The 18,140-nt window shown below is 35.8% G+C and overlaps 2 protein-coding genes across 3 annotated transcripts in view; one reads left to right on the top strand and one right to left on the bottom strand.

Annotated features, from left to right (window-relative positions):
• LOC142342563 (microtubule-associated protein RP/EB family member 1-like) overlaps window positions 1-18,140 on the top strand; it is a 47,967-nt gene that overhangs the window by 22,938 nt on the left and 6,889 nt on the right. The window contains exon 1 of one of the 2 annotated variants that reach the window (XM_075393934.1): window positions 1,117-1,523. The exons of the other annotated variant lie outside the window; for it this stretch is intronic. Coding sequence (XP_075250049.1) covers window positions 1,133-1,523 — 391 coding nt within the window. The 5' untranslated portion in view covers window positions 1,117-1,132. Of the gene's footprint in view, window positions 1-1,116; window positions 1,524-18,140 lie in introns of those variants that run through there. 2 annotated transcript variants of the gene reach the window in all.
• LOC142342337 (uncharacterized) lies at window positions 2,760-9,459 on the bottom strand. Its single transcript, XM_075393637.1, has 2 exons — window positions 9,357-9,459; window positions 2,760-3,788 (listed from the first exon to the last, which is right to left on the bottom strand). Exons 1-2 carry the CDS (start codon window positions 9,457-9,459, stop codon window positions 3,118-3,120), a joined length of 774 nt encoding a protein of 257 aa, XP_075249752.1. The 3' UTR covers window positions 2,760-3,117.

The raw sequence follows: 18,140 nt of genomic DNA, 5'->3' as shown, positions 1-18,140 counted from the left end.
GAAGAAATAATAACAAAAGTGATCTACATCAAAACGCTGAAACCGCAATTGAATACGCGCGATGATTACCGGTACGGTGGGCGCGAATTGACTTTGAAGTAATAGCTCAATTACAAAAAAATTGACTTTTGAAATCTAAAAATATTCCGGTACATGTTAATTCGGAATTTTGTCAACCCAACAGATAAAAAATAACAACAGATAGAAATGAAATTAAAATTCACTTTTCGGGTATAGAAAGCATCATAGCCGGAATTTTCAAAAACTCCTGAATAAAGATTGAATTAATTCAATGTTTAAATAAAAGACAAGTTTATATGCTTTGTAAATGATTTCATTTAATTTTTAAACGTGGCGATAAACGCAATGTTCGAAAACGTTTTTTTAAATGAATATAAGTTTTAATTGACAATTGCTTCTTCTCTGCAACTAACAAAAAGCTGAAGTGTCATTTCAAAAGGCAACTTATTCCGTTCAAAAGGAACAGCAAAACTGAATGATCTTCGCCCAATTGCAGTCCTGACATTAGGAACCTTTAAATTGTATGCATATGGACATCTACATATAACTTACATGAGCACCAAGATTATCTTCACCCTCCTGCTAAGTGGGCCCAAACTTAATTTTACCATTCGCATGCCTTCGTTAGCGATAGCAAATTTCCTTAGGAATAAGTTTCCATAATTTATTTATATCGATACTTTAGTTGAAATTGTTTGAAGCAGAACCTTATAAACAATCGATATGTCAGCTCAAATGCAAATGATCGTTTTGATTGCTGAGATTTTATCTCCCCGTTGAATTCATCATTTAATTTTAAAAATCCCAAGTGTAGGTATACGATCGAAATTCAGTTCTTTTAAAAGGCAGTAATGGCTACAAAAAGGCACGGTTGTCCCAGCATTAACTGAAACAGAACAATTCATTGTTAAATGCTGTTGCTGTTTTTGCAGGACTTAGTTTTACTTTTATCACTTTTTGAACTGTAAATAGTTGCTTAAGCATTCTTTATTCACAGATTGTGTTTAATAGTCTTCAAAATTACTTAATATCTTCATCACACTGAGTGATTGAGCATCATTGGCGCAATCCTTTTCTCTATGCACATCGTAATCAGTTTTTCAAGGTCAGTATGGAAAAGGTTGGCTTTCAAGTTGTCAACGTTTACGTGACTGGGAACACAAACAGCGGAGAGAACCAAATTTCTCGTCAGGATATGCTGGCATGGTTCAATGAGTGTCTGAGATTGCAAATAAAGGATGTCACGGAACTTGGAAAAGGATTCCACTATTGTCAAATGCTGAATCTGCTCTTCCCAACTGTAAACGCTGTCCCGCTCAAAACAGTTAAATTTGGTGCTAAATCAGAGCATGAATATACGGAGAACTGGAAGAAACTCCAGAACGGATTCAAGAAATTGAGCATTGACAAAGTTATTCCAATTGAAAGGCTCATAAAGTTGAAAATGATGGACAATATGGAATTCGCTCAGTGGTTCAAAAAATTTTTCGATGCTAATGCAGGTAGGCTTGTTTCAGATTGCAAAAAATAATTGCATTAATTTAACCTGCCGTGAGGCAGTTGTTTGAATAAAGATTTCCCAAGCCTTATTTGCCATGTAGTATATCCTTCTCAGTTATTTTCATTGTTAAACATAATTTTTAATTGCTCTCAAACGAAGTTTGTAGTAATTATATTAGTCCTGTTGGTCTTTAATGCGATTCTTCGCTTGACCGGTTTTTCGTCTGACCCAGTTGACTTTTGTCATCAAAAACGGGATAAACATGTAGCGCCCAGCGGGCATTAAGTTCTCTTAGAGCCTTTCAGCCCAGTAGTCTCCAAGTATGCGATTCAGAGAAACTGTTTTCGAGACTTTATGGCGTGAAGGGAGGTTCTTAGAGGTTGACCCCCCACACATCAGCCCCCTCTCACTTCCCTCCCCCCCAATCCCCAGCCCTGCACATCGTTCAGGCCGTAAGGGCCCTGTGAAATCGAAGAGATCCCAGTAGTATGGTAATCCGCCATATGACTGTAGGGGGGGGGGGGGGGGTTCGACCCCCCCCCCCCTACAAGACTTTATACCTTTGAAAACCTGAATTTTCCGTCAAAGTTTTTTGTTCTAGTAAAAAGGCGGATTTCCATACTTGTATTTTTTAGGAAAATTTTATGTGGGTATTCATATAAGGGTAGTTTTGGAATAATTCTTTCACCGCGCGCATGAAGGGTATCCATTTTGTAACTTGAACTTTTATTCCATTTTGGAGAGTTGGAATTGTTTAAACTTGTCAAGTTTTGTTCGCTGTATATAGAATTAGGTGTCAGCTAAGTTTTAGACTTTCACTAAATGTTTTTGGTGAAAACATAAAAAATCCAATATAAGACACCAGAGGCCTAAAATTTTCAAAAATTTCAAAATTTTTTTCGAAATTTTTTCAAAGGTTTTCAAAGTCCTAAAATGGTCTGAAATGGATTTTGCGCTAAGGAAGAGCACTAAAAAATGATTTTTTGTTGACTTCAATTTTTTTCACCTCCACAGTATGGGGGTCGAAACATAGAAAAATTTCATTTTTTTGAGAAAAAAATTCCAAACTTTTTTGAAGTCCTAAAATGATCTGAAATGGATTTTGCGCTATGAAAGAGCATTCAAAACTGATTTTTTGTTGACTTGAAAATTTTCTCAGATCAGGTCTCTCCAATAGCAGTTTAGCTGAATCGCATAGAGCAATTAGTTCAAAGGTTAAGAAGATATTATTAAAAACTTGACCGGAAAACATTGATTAAAAAACATTTCACCCGAAGATTTCAATCCCCCGTCCAATAATTAGAATCTAGAAAGCTATTGAATCAAACAATCTTTGCCAAGGTATAAAGTTTGCGGCATGAAATTAAAAAACAACTAACAGCTCAATTTTAACACAGTTTTCACAATCATGGAAACAATCTAACGACACTTCTTTAGGCAACAATTGCTAGCAATAAATTGTGATAAAGAGCAGCTTAGCACTTAAGTGCTGTTGATAGCTACTTCATCTCCAATGGCGACATATTGTGAATAATTAGCAGAAATCTTTCATTTGTACACGGTGGGAATCAAATTTAAATCGAATAACACATCATTTAATACGTTTCGTCATCATCTTGCACGTTTTCGGCTCCATCGTTGAAATTTTCGTCTTGGACTCCCCCATCTTCCTCGTCATCAGGTGCAATGAATCCGTCTTCAGTAGCGTACAGGATATCTCGGATTCTCTTCAGTACATTTTCATCAGGTAGCTGACCGCTGTCTTCGTGTTCTTGCGTCAATATTTCAATATCTCTCAATTTGCTGAAGTAAAAATCACGTTCACGTTCAAGGCCTTCAATAGCAGCACTCGTTCCTTCAATTTGGGAATTTGCTTCGTCGAGCTGAGCTTTAAGGTCATTGATCATTTGTTGGTCGGCGCCGGAGCTTTCATGATCGCCACTTATTCTCGTCCTTTGCATCTGTTGCTGGACTTGGGGGACTGCTGGTTGTTGAGCTGGCTTACGAGCTGCTGAGGCCGCAGGACCTTGCGACATTGCACCATTTGCTGTCCCGACTGATCTTTTGGGTCCCGCAGCAGCTGCAGTTGTCTTTGGAGCGTATGTTGATGCCGGTTGCTTTGTCATGCCTCCTGGTCTAGCTGCTGTTGTTGTGACCGGCTTTCTAGGCCCACCAATAGTTTTACCTGCTGGCCCCGCTGGAATAACGACATTCACTCTGGCCCGTTCATTTTCGGCGTCATACTGCCCAAAGCAATCGTCGATACCTATAAGAAAGGCCAAGAGGTAATGAAAAGTAAAAAAAAAAACATAACCGACTAAACGTCGCGCGAATTGATCTCAAACGACCGGTTGGCTTCGTCAGTAGCTAGCCACGGTTCAGTGAGGCTAGCTTTAGCTTAATTAAAGGGGTGTGAGGTGAGCGGAGCGGACGGTGGTAGGGGGTCAGTAGTATGGTAATCCGCCATATGACTGTAGGGGGGGGGGGGTTCGACTCCCCCCCCTACAAGACTTTATACCTTTGAAAAACTGAAATTTCCGTCAAAGTTTTTTGTTCTAGTAAAAAGGCGGATTTCCATACTTGTATTTTTTAGGAAAATTTTATGTGGGTATTCATATAAGGGTAGTTTTGGAATAATTCTTTCACCGCGCGCATGAAGGGTATCCATTTTGTAACTTGAACTTTTATTCCATTTTGGAGAGTTGGAATTGTTTAAACTTGTCAAGTTTTGTTCGCTGTATATAGAATTAGGTGTCAGCTAAGTTTTAGACTTTCACTAAATGTTTTTGGTGAAAACATAAAAAATCCAATATAAGACAACAGAGGCCTAAAATTTTCAAAAATTTCAAAATTTTTTTCGAAATTTTTTCAAAGGTTTTCAAAGTCCTAAAATGGTCTGAAATGGATTTTGCGCTAAGGAAGAGCACTAAAAAATGATTTTTTGTTGACTTCAATTTTTTTCACCTCCACAGTATGGGGGTCGAAACATAGAAAAATTTCATTTTTTTGAGAAAAAAATTCCAAACTTTTTTGAAGTCCTAAAATGATCTGAAATGGATTTTGCGCTATGAAAGAGCATTCAAAACTGATTTTTTGTTGACTTGAAAATTTTCTCAGATCAGGTCTCTACTATAAAAGATAGACAAATTTTGTTGACTTGATTATATTCGTACATAAAAGCAACTTTTGTTCATCTATTTATTTCTCTGTTTGAGAATCAGCATGACCACCATAGCGACCATAGATTTGAAAAACATTCATAAAATTTACAAACAAATAAAAGTTGACTACCCAGAAAATAGTGAACGATTTGTATTCTTTTTGGCAGCATGTCATTATCTGGACCCAGACATTAACTTGGAAATAGTTCTCAAGTTGAGACCATATGGTGGACTTATTGGTATAGACAACTCCTCGTTAGACACTCACTTGAAGTCTTATAAATTCCTTCGATTACATGCAATACTTCATAACGCTTCAGGGTTTATTGCAGAGCACAGTCAGAAAGGCCCTGGATATTCCTACGTTTTACCTTGTCCAATCACAAATGCTTATATTGGTCACATGACTGGTCTAACGTTTTGCTTTTTCGTGAAAACGTTTGAAAGGAATTTATTTAATTTGCTGGAATGTTGAATTCTGAAGCTGTTGTCTTAGATTTTGAAGGTTTTCGTCATAAAAAGACCGGTTTTATAATTAAAGAGTTATCGATTTGCTCAAACAATTATTCAGACACAATCTTATTTCTTCCACCACTGCCATACAATTTTCTTTCTGCTAGTGAGGTGAGAGGAAATCTCTTCAGTGGGTTAGTAGGTTATCACACGGTTTATCTTGGAGCACTGGCAGTTATCCTTACTGGTTTCTATCCCAAATCTTTATCGCAATTAAACTTCGTTTTCCATTCGGAAAGTTTTATGCAAAAGGAAAAGAGAAATCGGAATCACTGCAAACCCTATTGCAGAAGGAAGTTGTAGATTTAGACAATCTTTTATGCCCCAAAGTTGAAGAAATTTCTCATCCGATTAAACATTTTACTTGTGCTTTACATGCTTTCAACTTACCCGAGAAACAAAAGAAAAAACATTGTGCTAAAAGAAAAGCACAGTTGTATTTCTATTGGCTAACACTGCCCACAAATGAGCCGTCGAGTGGAGAAGGTAGCTTCTTCAGTTCTTCAAGTGAATTTATCTCCAAGTTTGACAGTATGGTTGCATAACGAATGATAATCAAATAACTCTATCTTTGGTCAAAGAGGAAAAAATAGAATCACGGGGGCAATCTATTTTGAGGAAACAACAAATTCTTTGCAATATAGCTGAGGTTGAGACGCTGAGGAAATATCCTTCACTGCTCGAATATTTTCAAATGTACCATGTCTTTACAAGAGAAAATGAAAAGACTGAAACTAACCCCTTTACCTATTCACAAGCCGCCAGCACCGGTTCAAGTGACCCTGGACGACGAAAGTCTCCCTGATGAAATCAAGCAGGTTGTCAGCAAAGGAAACGCGGAGTCAATTGTCTACTACGTAAAGGATTATGGCCTGCAATCGAACTACAAAGTGACTTACAAGAAGGAAGACAAAGACTCTAGATATACTACATATGAATTTTTTATGGTTGAGAGAGTTACTAACAAAATAATGAGCTAACACAAAAACTGATGTTTTAATTCATTTTTGATCAAAGCATTTTTTAAAATGAGTGATAAAGAAGACCAGATAGATTCCCCTGCTGGAATAGGTTTGAATGATTTAGTTTTCAATGAAGAAAATCAAGAGAGACGCTCATGGAAATTTTGTAACTCTAGTCTACCACGATCAGAAGTAGTGTATTTTACTCAAATCGTAATAATACTGCTTCTTATTGGTGTGTCCTTGATGAAACTTGTGTTTTTTCATCTTGATTGTGAAGAGTCAACATTTTGGTTTTCATTGCATTCATGCGCAGTTGGCTACGCGCTTCCTAATTCGAAGCTATGAACAAGATAATTTCAACAAGCGATGGACTATTCATGGCTGTTTTTGGGCCGTCATGCTGTGGTAAAACTGAGCTCATATTTCAAATGTTCCTGAGAAACACCTTTTATCCAAAATTTAAATCTATTTACTACTTTTATCAAAATGAGCAACCAAAGTTCAGCTGTATAGAGCGTAACTTGAACATTTTTTCACAAAGTTTTCTGGATTTGATTTCATTTCACAGCTGGAAAACTGTCTGCTTGTTTTTGACGTTTCTTGCGAGGAAATTTTCAATGACAAAGAATTTCCGAAACTCGCAACTGCTGGACGTCATAGAAATATTAGCGTCATTTACGTTAAGCATAACTTATTCCAACACAGTAAATGGTCAATAACAATTGATCTCAACACAACCCACATCATTTTGTTCAAATCACCTAGAGACATACAGCAGATCACCTATATTGGTAAACAGTTAAACAACACAAGTTTTTTAAAAGAAAGCTACGAATTAGCAACAAAATTTCCCTTTGGACACTTACTCATCGACTTGGATCCAAAAACTTCAGACTCCTTGCGTTTTTGTTCAAATATTGTACAACCAGGTCCAACAATTTTTTATCTACCTTCCTCCAAAGCGGTTATAACTAATTTGACAGATGAGAGAGAAAGAGTTATGTATGCTAAAGCAAATGCTCGAGCTGTCTGATAGTAATATCAGAGAGTTCCTCAAAGAAGCACCAAATAGTTTTATAAATTTTCTGTCCGAGTGTTTGCTCAATGTAATCAATGGCAATGTTCCAGTCAACAAACAGTTACTAACTAAACAAGAGAACTCATTTCAGCAGTTTTTATCAAAGGAAACAAGTCTGAAGAAAAAGCAACTTATTTTAGCAAGAAAATCAGAACTTATCAAGGCAATAGGCTTCTCGTGCTATCTTTACTTAAAAGTCAAATAATGCATGCAGAAGAATTTGTTTTGATCCCCAAGAGGTTGTTCATATCGAAAAATCCAGCCAAGGTAGAAATTTTTGATAATCCAATATATCAACAAAAAGCCACTCAGTTATCGCTCCTACAAAGATCTAATCCCAATTTTGAGCAGAGCAGTGGAAAAATGGACGCTGACACAAGCACTGATAGACTGATCACGAGAACAAGGGGTTTCGGTGCTGGAACAAGTAATCCAGATGATGTAAAATCGGTATCATTTGTTAGTGATGACAGTGAAATCGAACCTGTAGTGAAAAAACGGAAAGATTCAGCCCTTGACTCAATAATGCTAGAACTAAAACTAATGGATGAAAATAAAACAAAAAGAGCAGCAATTATCCTGAAAAAAAATTTTTGATTCCGATACTGTTTCTATTAGTGAAGAGAATAATGTTCTCCATATTGAAGATGAACCTCAAGGAGTGAAGGTGACAAATTTCTTGTAAAATTTACAACAACCTACCAAAAAAAATGACGTGCAAAAGTATTCCAGAATATTGAGTAAACTTGATATAGCAGCGCACTTGGTTTCCAATACTCATGCAAAAAAAGTACTCGATGAGTTTTACAGCGAAGCAGAGGAAGAGCAACCGACTCGAAAACAAAAGAAGCAGCAGCAGCAACAAAAACAACCAAGAGGAGGATCTGAAACAAAAGAAAAAACGCAAAACCAAAAGTCGATGAGAGCAAAAAGAAGACAGACGAAGACACGAGTAGAAAAGACTGGGCTTTCTATAGATGATGTGAAGAAATTTGACAACCTCTTTTTAAAAGGACCTGCGTCATTTGGAAACGCAAAAAGACTGCAAAATTTGAGTAAATTGTCAATGAAAAAAGTAAAAATGTATCTGGAAACGAAACCATCGTTCACCAAATATCGTTCACGTCGCCTCAGATTTCCAAGGCTTAAAGCAATTGTTAACGACCTAAATGAGATCTTGTCCGTAGATCTAGCCTTTGTTGATAAACCTGCAAAGTACAACAGTTTCGTAAAATACCTTCTTGTTGCAGTTGACTGTCTGTCAAGATATCTCAGGGTTGAACCACTAAAAACAAAATATGCTACAGAAACTGCAGAAGCTTTCAAAAAGATGATCAAACATAAGCAACCTATAAAAGTTTGGGTCGATGATGGCACAGAGTTCCTCGGTGCTTTCAAAGACCTTTGCTACAAACGCGGATTTCATTTGTACAGTACGTTCAGTGAGAAAAAGTCTGCTTTTCCTGAAAGAAATATACGTTCCCTCAAGAATATAATATACAGATATTTAGAAAAGTGGACCTATTCATATCTAGTTAAACTGGATTCGTTTGTTAAAACTATCAATTCTAGAGTTGACCGAACAATCAAACTTGCTCCAAACAAAGTCACAAAAAAGACGTTCCGCGGCTTGTATCGTTGATTGCGAATGCAACATTTTCTCAAAAACCAAAATTTTTTGTTGGTGATCTTGTACGAGTTCTGAAAAAAGAGGAGACCTTTGGAAAGGGTTACAAACAGTCTTCTACAGACATTTTTGAAATTTCGTCTATCCCAACATTGAACCCTCCAACGTATTCTCTCATTGATACCGATAAGGAAATTATTCAGGGTAAATTCTATCAACCCGAACTCCAATTAGTACGAGAATCTCCTGTGCTAATTGGCATGGAAACGTTTTGAAGATGATTTTACGGTACATGTAATCTCCTCTGCCTCAATGGACATCTTCGATCAAAACTCATTGGCTTCATTCAGAAATTTTTTCGATGATGAAATACAACTGTCGGGAGACTGGAGAGTAGCTTTGAGTGAAATTATTTTTCCAACTAAAATAGAACACATCACTAACGGGGTCCTAACTTCTTACAATTTAGGTGGTTTAGAAGATCACCAACGGAATAGCTCTGGAGCCAATGTCATATCACGTCCATGCAACGGTGAGCGATTAGCTTTCATGCCAGGAACATTTGATACTGTGTCACAGTTGTTAGCTACCATTAAAAGAACTGTTGGTTTGCCAAATTTCTCGTTCAGAGAAATTAAAAGTTCCGGTAAATTTGAAATTTTCTTTGGAAAATACGAGGGAATTATGTTTCCAAGCGATGAAATTCCGAGCATTATTGGATTCAAGGGCTTCCCTAATGGACGAGGAACACACATTGGTTGTAAAGTGGACACAACTGCAAACAAACTGATGAAAAAAGATGATACCAAGGCTTTTATGGGGGACTTTCCAGCTGATCTTTGCGCCGGGAAACATTTGATATCCATTTATACAAACATTATTGAGTGTCAATACGTCGGCGATGCAAAAGCACCTTTACTACGAGTCATTGATTCAAAACAACGGTTGAAAAACGGTAGCGTTTGCGAGCTTGAACCAACACACAGAATAGTTTTTTCGAATTTGGATTACAAAAAACTTTCAAATACGATCCAATCAATTTCTATAGAACTACGCACCGAGACAGGTCAATTGGTCCCCTTTTCAGGGACCGGTAAAGTCATTCTGACGTTACAATTCAAAAAATTTGGTGAGTAAAAGCAATGGAATCATACTATACCAATCAAGCATCTGCATTGCTTTATTTTTCGGGACACTATAGACAAAGAGGTAGCGGCTTTGGAGCTTTAGCAAGTGGTATTGGAAGAATCGCTCTACCTCTTGCAAGAAAATTTATTATACCAGCAGCAAAACGTGTTGGAAAAGAATTTCTGTTACAGAGCGTACCAGAGTTAATGGACGTTGTCAGTAAAAAAAATCACCAAAGCAGGCGCTGAAAAACACGATATCAAATACGGTCAAAAAGCAAACAGGAGGCTCATTGGCACTTCGAATGAGACAAAAACGAATGAATCGTAGACGATCCAAACGTTCAGGTTCAAAAGCGAGAAAAGGTAGCAAAAAAAAGAAAGGTAGTCATTTCAAAACAAACAGCCAAAGAGAAGTCGGTCGGATTTCTTTGCCAAAGTTAAAAGATGATCGGTAATATGCTACCAACAGAGGCAACACATAGTTCCTTGGATTTACTTGAAAAACCAGCGCTTCTTGTAAATTTTGACGGGGGCTTTTGTCAAAAAGTAGGACCAGTTTACAATCCTAATGGACCCATGCTTGAGTTTGAGGTTGCTGGAGACAGAAATAATTTTTTTGATCTGCAAAAAATTTTCCTTGAAATTAAAAGCAAGATAGTTCAGGCATCTGAAGCTGATTTATAATATGATGCTGGAGCTGCAGCAGATCTAACCAAAACAGACGCTCCTTACTTTTGTAATAATGTTTTACATTCACTTCTCTGACTGCACAGTATCAGCCAACGGATTAAAAATTTCAAATGCAAATGGAAGTTATGCTCACAAAAGTTTCTTTGAAACCGAATTTTCTCACAACAAGGATGCAAAGGCTACGTGGTTGGCTTGCCAAGGTTAATCGTACGAGGATAATCATGGAGCAATAACAGCAGCTGAAATTAACAGACGAAAAGCTTTGGTTAGACAATCTGCTGAATGTACATTTTATGGAGAAGTGGCAGTAGATTTTTTTACATGCGATCGTCATCTTTTGAGTGGAGTAACTCTGCGAATTTCGTTTCGACGATCAATAGATGATTTTGTTATAATTTCTGACGATGCTGGAAAATCATACAAGTTTAAAGTTATTGAAGCTAATTTGTATGTGAGAAAAATGACGCTGAACGATGACTTGGTCTCTGCAATTGAAAAAACTTACTATCAAGTCCAGCATCCTATCCTTACTTAGAAACTATAACGAAAACGTTTTTGGCTTCCACTGGTTTACAAAGTTGGAAACAGGAAGATGTATTTAGCAGGGAGCCCATTCGACGTCTTGCTATTTGTCTTAACACAAATGAAGCCTTCTTAGGAAGCAAACAACTCAATCCTTTTCACTTTCGTAAATTTAATCTCGAGCAGATTTGTATATATCGAAATGGACTCCGTGTTGCTGACAATCCCATTTTATGGAGAAGTGGCAGTAGATTTTTTTTCATGCGATCGTCATCTTTTGAGTGGAGTAACTCTGCGAATTTCGTTTCGACGATAAATAGATGATTTTGTTATAATTTCTGACGATGCTGGAAAATCATACAAGTTTAAAGTTATTGAAGCTAATTTGTATGTGAGAAAAATGACGCTGAACGATGACTTGGTCTCTGCAATTGAAAAAACTTACTATCAAGTCCAGCATCCTATCCTTACTTAGAAACTATAACGAAAACGTTTTTGGCTTCCACTGGTTTGCAAATTTGGAAACAGGAAGATGTATTTAGCAGGGAGCCCATTCGACGTCTTGCTATTTGTCTTAACACAAATGAAGCCTTTTTAGGAAGCAATCAACTCAATCCTTTTCACTTTCGTAAATTTAATCTCGAGCAGATTTGTATTTATCGAAATGGACTCCGTGTTGCTTCCATTTGTGAGCATAACTTCCATAATCTCCACTGGTTTGCAAAGTTGGAAACAGGAAGATGTATTTAGCAGGGAGCCCATTCGACGTCTTGCTATTTGTCTTAACACAAATGAAGCCTTTTTAGGAAGCAATCAACTCAATCCTTTTCACTTTCGTAAATTTAATCTCGAGCAGATTTGTATTTATCGAAATGGACTCCGTGTTGCTTCCATTTGTGAGCATAACTTCCATAATCTCCACTGGTTTGCAAAGTTGGAAACAGGAAGATGTATTTAGCAGGGAGCCCATTCGACGTCTTGCTATTTGTCTTAACACAAATGAAGCCTTCTTAGGAAGCAAACAACTCAATCCTTTTCACTTTCGTAAATTTAATCTCGAGCAGATTTGTATTTATCGAAATGGACTCCGTGTTGCTGACAATCCCATAATGACAACTGACGTAAAACGCTTGTACTTCAACACATTGTCAGATTTAGCCTATATCGATAATGGGCATGGAATTACTTTGTCTGAATACCCCAACCATTTCATTATGGTGTTTGATCTCACCAGCACTCAGCAGGCTTCACGTGATTTTATTCATCCTGAACTTACAAATTGTTCAATTTCAATTGAACTTAAATTTTCAGCAGCATTACCCAACTATATAGAAATTTTTATTTTTGGGGAAAAAGCAAACACTATCTTCATCGATTCTGCCCGAAGAGTTTCAAAAAATCATATTCTTACAAACTGATGGATGAAGATGAAATAAACAACCTTGTTCAAGCATGTAAACTTTTGAAATACAAGTTCCGAGGTGTATTCGCAGCTGACAACTTCCCTGTTAATATATCTCACAACAGTTTCATCATAGTGAATGTATCAACCTCTCAGTCAATTGGAACACATTGGACACTTTTTTGTTGGAGAAATGGAAAATATATTTTTGCTGATTCACTTGGACAAAACTTAGCTTTATACAAAAATTTACATAATAGACTTGCTTCCTCTGCTGATAATATTCAAACTGTGTTTGAATTGCTTAGAAACCAACCAATTCAAAAACCAAACTCAATATTGTGTGGCTTACTTTGCATTTATATTGCTCATTACCTCTTTGATGAAAAAGAATTTGTAAAGATGAGTGATGTTGATTTGATACGTTTTGCGCTTCATACGATGCTCTAACATTACTAACTTTTGTATCAAAATAAATTTTTCAAAAATTTATTTTTTCAAAAACTAAGCGTACACACAAAACATCATTATCAATATCTAATTTCCCATAACCACTCACAAAAATAAATTTTTCAAAAATAAATTAATCAAAATAAATTTTTCAAAAACTAAGCGTACACACAAAACATCATTATCAATATCTAATTTCCCATAATCACTCACAAAAATATCCATTATTTGACAGAAAGCACCTGCTTGAGGACCATACAAAATGTTTTCAAATCTCTTTAGAGTTTTAGTTGATAACCAGTCAGTTTGCATTTGCTGATTCAATGTTTTCTCAGCATTTTCCAGAGATTTGTAGGCAACAATTCCATTTTGACGGTGATTTTTGCTCGGGGCATTGCTCAAGTTTGGTAACCGCTTTTGAATTGCGGTTGCGTCTCCTTTTGTTAGCGGTGCTGAACCGTTGTATTCCACAGCTAGTTTGAGTTTTTCAATAACCTCTCCAGTTGCCTCCACTGTGGCTCCGTTTGAAAAAAAAGTTTTGAAGGTTGTGTACAAACAAGGAACTGCATAAAGCTTATTTCGTTTCAATATTTCCGTAGAAACGTCAGACACATCAAACAACACATGATAATGGTTAGAGGGTAACACTTCAAAATAGCCGTTTTCAAAATGCATGCACACAGCGTAATTCTTGGCAAATAATGAAGATGGTTTCTCATCTGAAACAAAAAACCTGAAATTTTTTTGAAATTGTTTAAAGTAAGCAGGTGAGCGCTCATACATAGCTTCCACCATTTTGTCAAAGCGGTTCTTTTATTCAGATATTTCGTGGTCGTCGTCTTTTTGATTCAACTTTTGTTTCTTTGCTGGCGTTGCTTTAGCTGTTATATCAGTATCATTAGAATTGTTAGCGGTGGATCGAATCTTTGGAGATTTTTTCATCAGCTTTTCAAACTCTTCAAGTGTTAGTGTAATTTTTTGTTGAAATTCATAGTCATGTTCAGCTTTTTTTGAATAATTTTAAAAAGACGTAACTTCCAGTCTTTTCATCAGACTTAATCGTTGCTCTAACCAAACGTTTTTCACTTTTAGAAACGTCGAAATGAACGTCTCCAAATTCGGCGTCTTTCTCAGCTGTAAATGGCATTGTACAATTCTTTTCTGAACTTATTGAGTCAAACTGTTTTACTTTGAAAATGAAATACCAATGAATTCTCTGGAAAAAGAAATTTGAACACACACACACACACGTGCGAGCTAAATATAGAATTCGTCAACTGATAAGAATAATGTGTAAAATATAACGTTTAACTATATGTTAGCTGTATGTTAAGCTACATGGTTCGCTAACAGAAACAGTAATTTACACTACCATGTGTCAAACACTTTTATCTCTACTGTATTTCCAACAAACAACGAGATTGAATAGAACACACACACACACACACACACATACACATTCAACTGATAAGAATAATGTGTAAAATACAGCGTTTACATACATGGTAGCTGCGTGTTTAGCTACATGTTTAGCAACCAGGAACAGTATTTGCAAACTGCAATGTGTCAAACATATATCTCTATAGTATTTCCAACAAAACAACGAGATTGTCAATGCATTCCGTGTTATCTTCTAGTTTGAAAATGACGCCTGAAACCCATAGTTTTACGATTGCTGAATACTTAAAAGTTAATTAGAATGTAGAATTATTTGTGACCCTGGGTGTGTTGATAGACATTTGTTTCTAAAAGTGTGCTAAACTGTTAGCCAAACCCCTTCCAGTTTAATATTTTGAACAACGTACCTACTTGCTGAAATACAGTTGTATGTTCAAGATCATGCTTGAAACACTCTAAATAATTACCTTTTTGTAAATTAAATGTACGTTCATTGACGGCTTCAAGTTTTATTCCAAAATTATTCAAGTTTACAGAAACATTATTCAACTTCAATTTTTAAACAGAATTTCTTTTTGTTTTCGTTTGAACTTAAACACCATCTCATTTTATCTTCTTTTTTCTTTAGTGTTTCTCAATGTCTTACCATATTTTATCAGAAACAGAAAACTCATTCGAACGCACAATCGTTTACCAAACAATGCATGAAAACTTTATTGTGATCGCACAACAAAAACGTTTAAACGAAAAAGAGGACTGGACAACGAAAGATCATTGTACGATACCAAAAATTTTTGTGAATTTCATTGTTCAGTTGTCAGACAAACCTCAATCAACCAGTGGGGGTTTCATTACATCAGGGTGTATTATACCACCTTCAACACTCTCTGACCCTCTGCATACTTACGATATATCAAATCTACCAGTGGCAACAAAAAAAATTATTTATGAATACGATTGCGACTGTGTTCCTTTCTATGAAAACCAGCTCGGTGTTTTGCAAGAGTGTGACAACTTAGCAGATCTTTGGGGGCTTCCCGAATCTCCAGAATCACCCATCAATCCGTCTCCATTTTTGTACTCCTACTGCAGACCCCAGCCCCACGTTGAGCCAGACAGCCCACAGCCAAGCCCATCTCTTTTCTCAAGTTTGAAAAACAACAATTTGTGGATCAACTTTGACAGCTCACAAAATGTAAGCGATACTCTACTGCGCAACCTATCTGGTGACAATTTTGAAACTCCTCCGCAGGACGCCGAAAACCAAGGGCATGAAGTCACTCCGACCAAAAATTTCTCAAAAACGCCTGAGAACACAGAAACACCTTCTGTTGTCAATGCTCCGAAAAAAAGGAAAATTTCAGCAATGCGAGAACTCTTTGACAAATCTGAATAACTACTTTTTCTTGAAGTCAATATAAAAAGTTTGTAAAAACAGTCCTTTAACAGTGTTCTTTATCTTTCACTGCTTGTTTCTAGCATTTGAATTTCCAATATAGATTTCATTTTTTCATAGTTTAAACTTTATTAGATAGTCTTTTCGACTAAGAAAACATAAAAAAAGTAACAAAAAACGAATTTTGCTTTAGAAGCCTTGAGAAATTTTGTACCACTTTTAGAGGTGAAAACTATATGGGGGAGCACTGCTTAAAGGTAAACACGAGAAAATCACATTGCAATTTTTTCAATGTCTAATAAACCTAAGTTTCAAGGATTATTTTTCTTGAAAAAAAATTGTGTATAGAAAACAACTGCTAAAAAACATATTTGTGAATAATTTTCTAATATCATCTCAACTTTTAAAGCATACTATGGAAGCAGTCGAACCAAAAGTAAGGGTTCATCCAAAAAATTCGAAGACACCGCTAAAAACATTTTGAAGTTGTAATAAATTTTTGAACAAAGTTTCCAAAAAAATAAAAAAAAATTTTTTTGAGCTGATTTTTTTCTAAACTCTGAAACCTGATTAACTATTTTGGATTCTCCAGCCTAAATGGAAAAAAGAATGTGCAGCAAGCGCAAATAAGGTTTTCTTATGATTCAACAGAAATGTTTTTCTGTACAAAATTTTCACGTTCAAAATTTTTACATGTATTCCTATTTTTTCAAAAAATTCTGATTTCCGAAATTTTCAAAAACTTTTTCTCATTTTTTTAAGCACAATTTGAAAGCCGTTGAACTGAATGGTAGAATTCGACCGAAAAAATATTAGTACGTTTTATATATTTACCAAGAATTCTAAAATTTTCTATCAAAAAACTTAGAAAAAACCGAAATTTCATGATATTTTTGCCGTTTACTCAAAAACTGGATATACGATTTTTGATTTTGTACCCTATACCAAAAGAAGAGTGTGTAGCAATTGCAAAAAAAAATTTTTCAGATTCCAAAGCAAAAAATTTTTCAATAAAATTTTGATTTTTAAATTTTTACATGTAATCTTAAATTATCCAATTTTCAATTGAAGAATTCATTCGTTTATAAAAATCTGAAATTTGGTTTGTTTTTTTCTTTTCAGCTTAGCCTGCCTCCAATTGACGGGAGGTGGTCTGAAACTGTGCTTAACATGGTGAGTAGAGAAAGCGTAAGTGGTTTTTATTTCATTGCTCTTCAGGCTAGAGGGGAGAATTAGGAACAATTTTGACCACTTTCTGTTATAGAGTTATCTGGGAATATATTTCCCATGAATCGTAAAATCATTCGTGGCGTGTTTCTTTTTGAACTTAGATAGGTTCAGTTGTATACCAATACTGTGGAAATTAAACAAAGCAAAATTTTGTTTAGTAAAATTAAAGTTTTAAATAGAGATAAATCGATTTAAGTGAAACCACCAGATTGAATTTACGGTTAGTTCAGTTACGTTAGTATGCTTTCAACTATAACTCCTTCACAATGCCTTTACAATGTTTTGGCTTTTGAAATATAAATGCCCGTGTTTACTAGGTCACAAGGGTAAAAGTTATCAGCTCAAAATACTTGCTATAAAATAAAGCAAACGCTTTACAGCATACACGCCCAAGCTTTGATTTACAGTTTCACTCAACGGTTTTCAACATTTTCACTTAAATTCAGACCAAGTTTCTCAGTCTTGTTAGTCCTTCTTTTAAAGTTATTTCAGTCCAAGCAAAACTATTTCACCCAAATTATCCCAACTTTCTTATTCAATTTGTAATTAACTCTTTCCCAAATATTATCTTTTGTATCATTTAGAGCACTTTTCTATTTTTTAAATATTTTTTGGAATTTTTTTATGGAGAAGACTTTAAAATTGGCCTACAATGCACAGAATGCTCTATGCAGCTCAGCGACAGACGATCCCTAAAAAACACATGAAAAGGAAACACAATATCTTTTCTGATGTGTTAAAATTCAGTTGCTCGCAATGTTTGGCAAATGAAAACAACCTACTGTTGTTACGCAAGCATTCCATCACTAACCACCAGAAGCCAGTGGTTAAAATTTGTTATTCATGTATAATCGGATTCCAATCAAAAACTGATTATGCAAAACCATGTCAACAATGAACATGGTTTACCTATTTATGACATGAATCCTGAAGACGTAAACTCTGTAAAACCAACAGTTACTTCGATCAATGGTAGCATCAACTATTATGAGATCACTCTTGAGTCAACTAGTTTGGACATTATGGAGTACCTTTTTGCAAAACGCAAGGAAATTT

The sequence above is a fragment of the Convolutriloba macropyga genome, chromosome 7 (genome assembly GCF_964194025.1).
Source record: "Convolutriloba macropyga chromosome 7, txConMacr16.3, whole genome shotgun sequence".
NCBI classification, from domain to species: Eukaryota; Metazoa; Xenacoelomorpha; order Acoela; family Convolutidae; genus Convolutriloba; species Convolutriloba macropyga.
The sequence above is the reverse complement of the archived record's forward strand: the minus strand, read 5'-3'. Positions and strand labels throughout refer to the sequence as shown.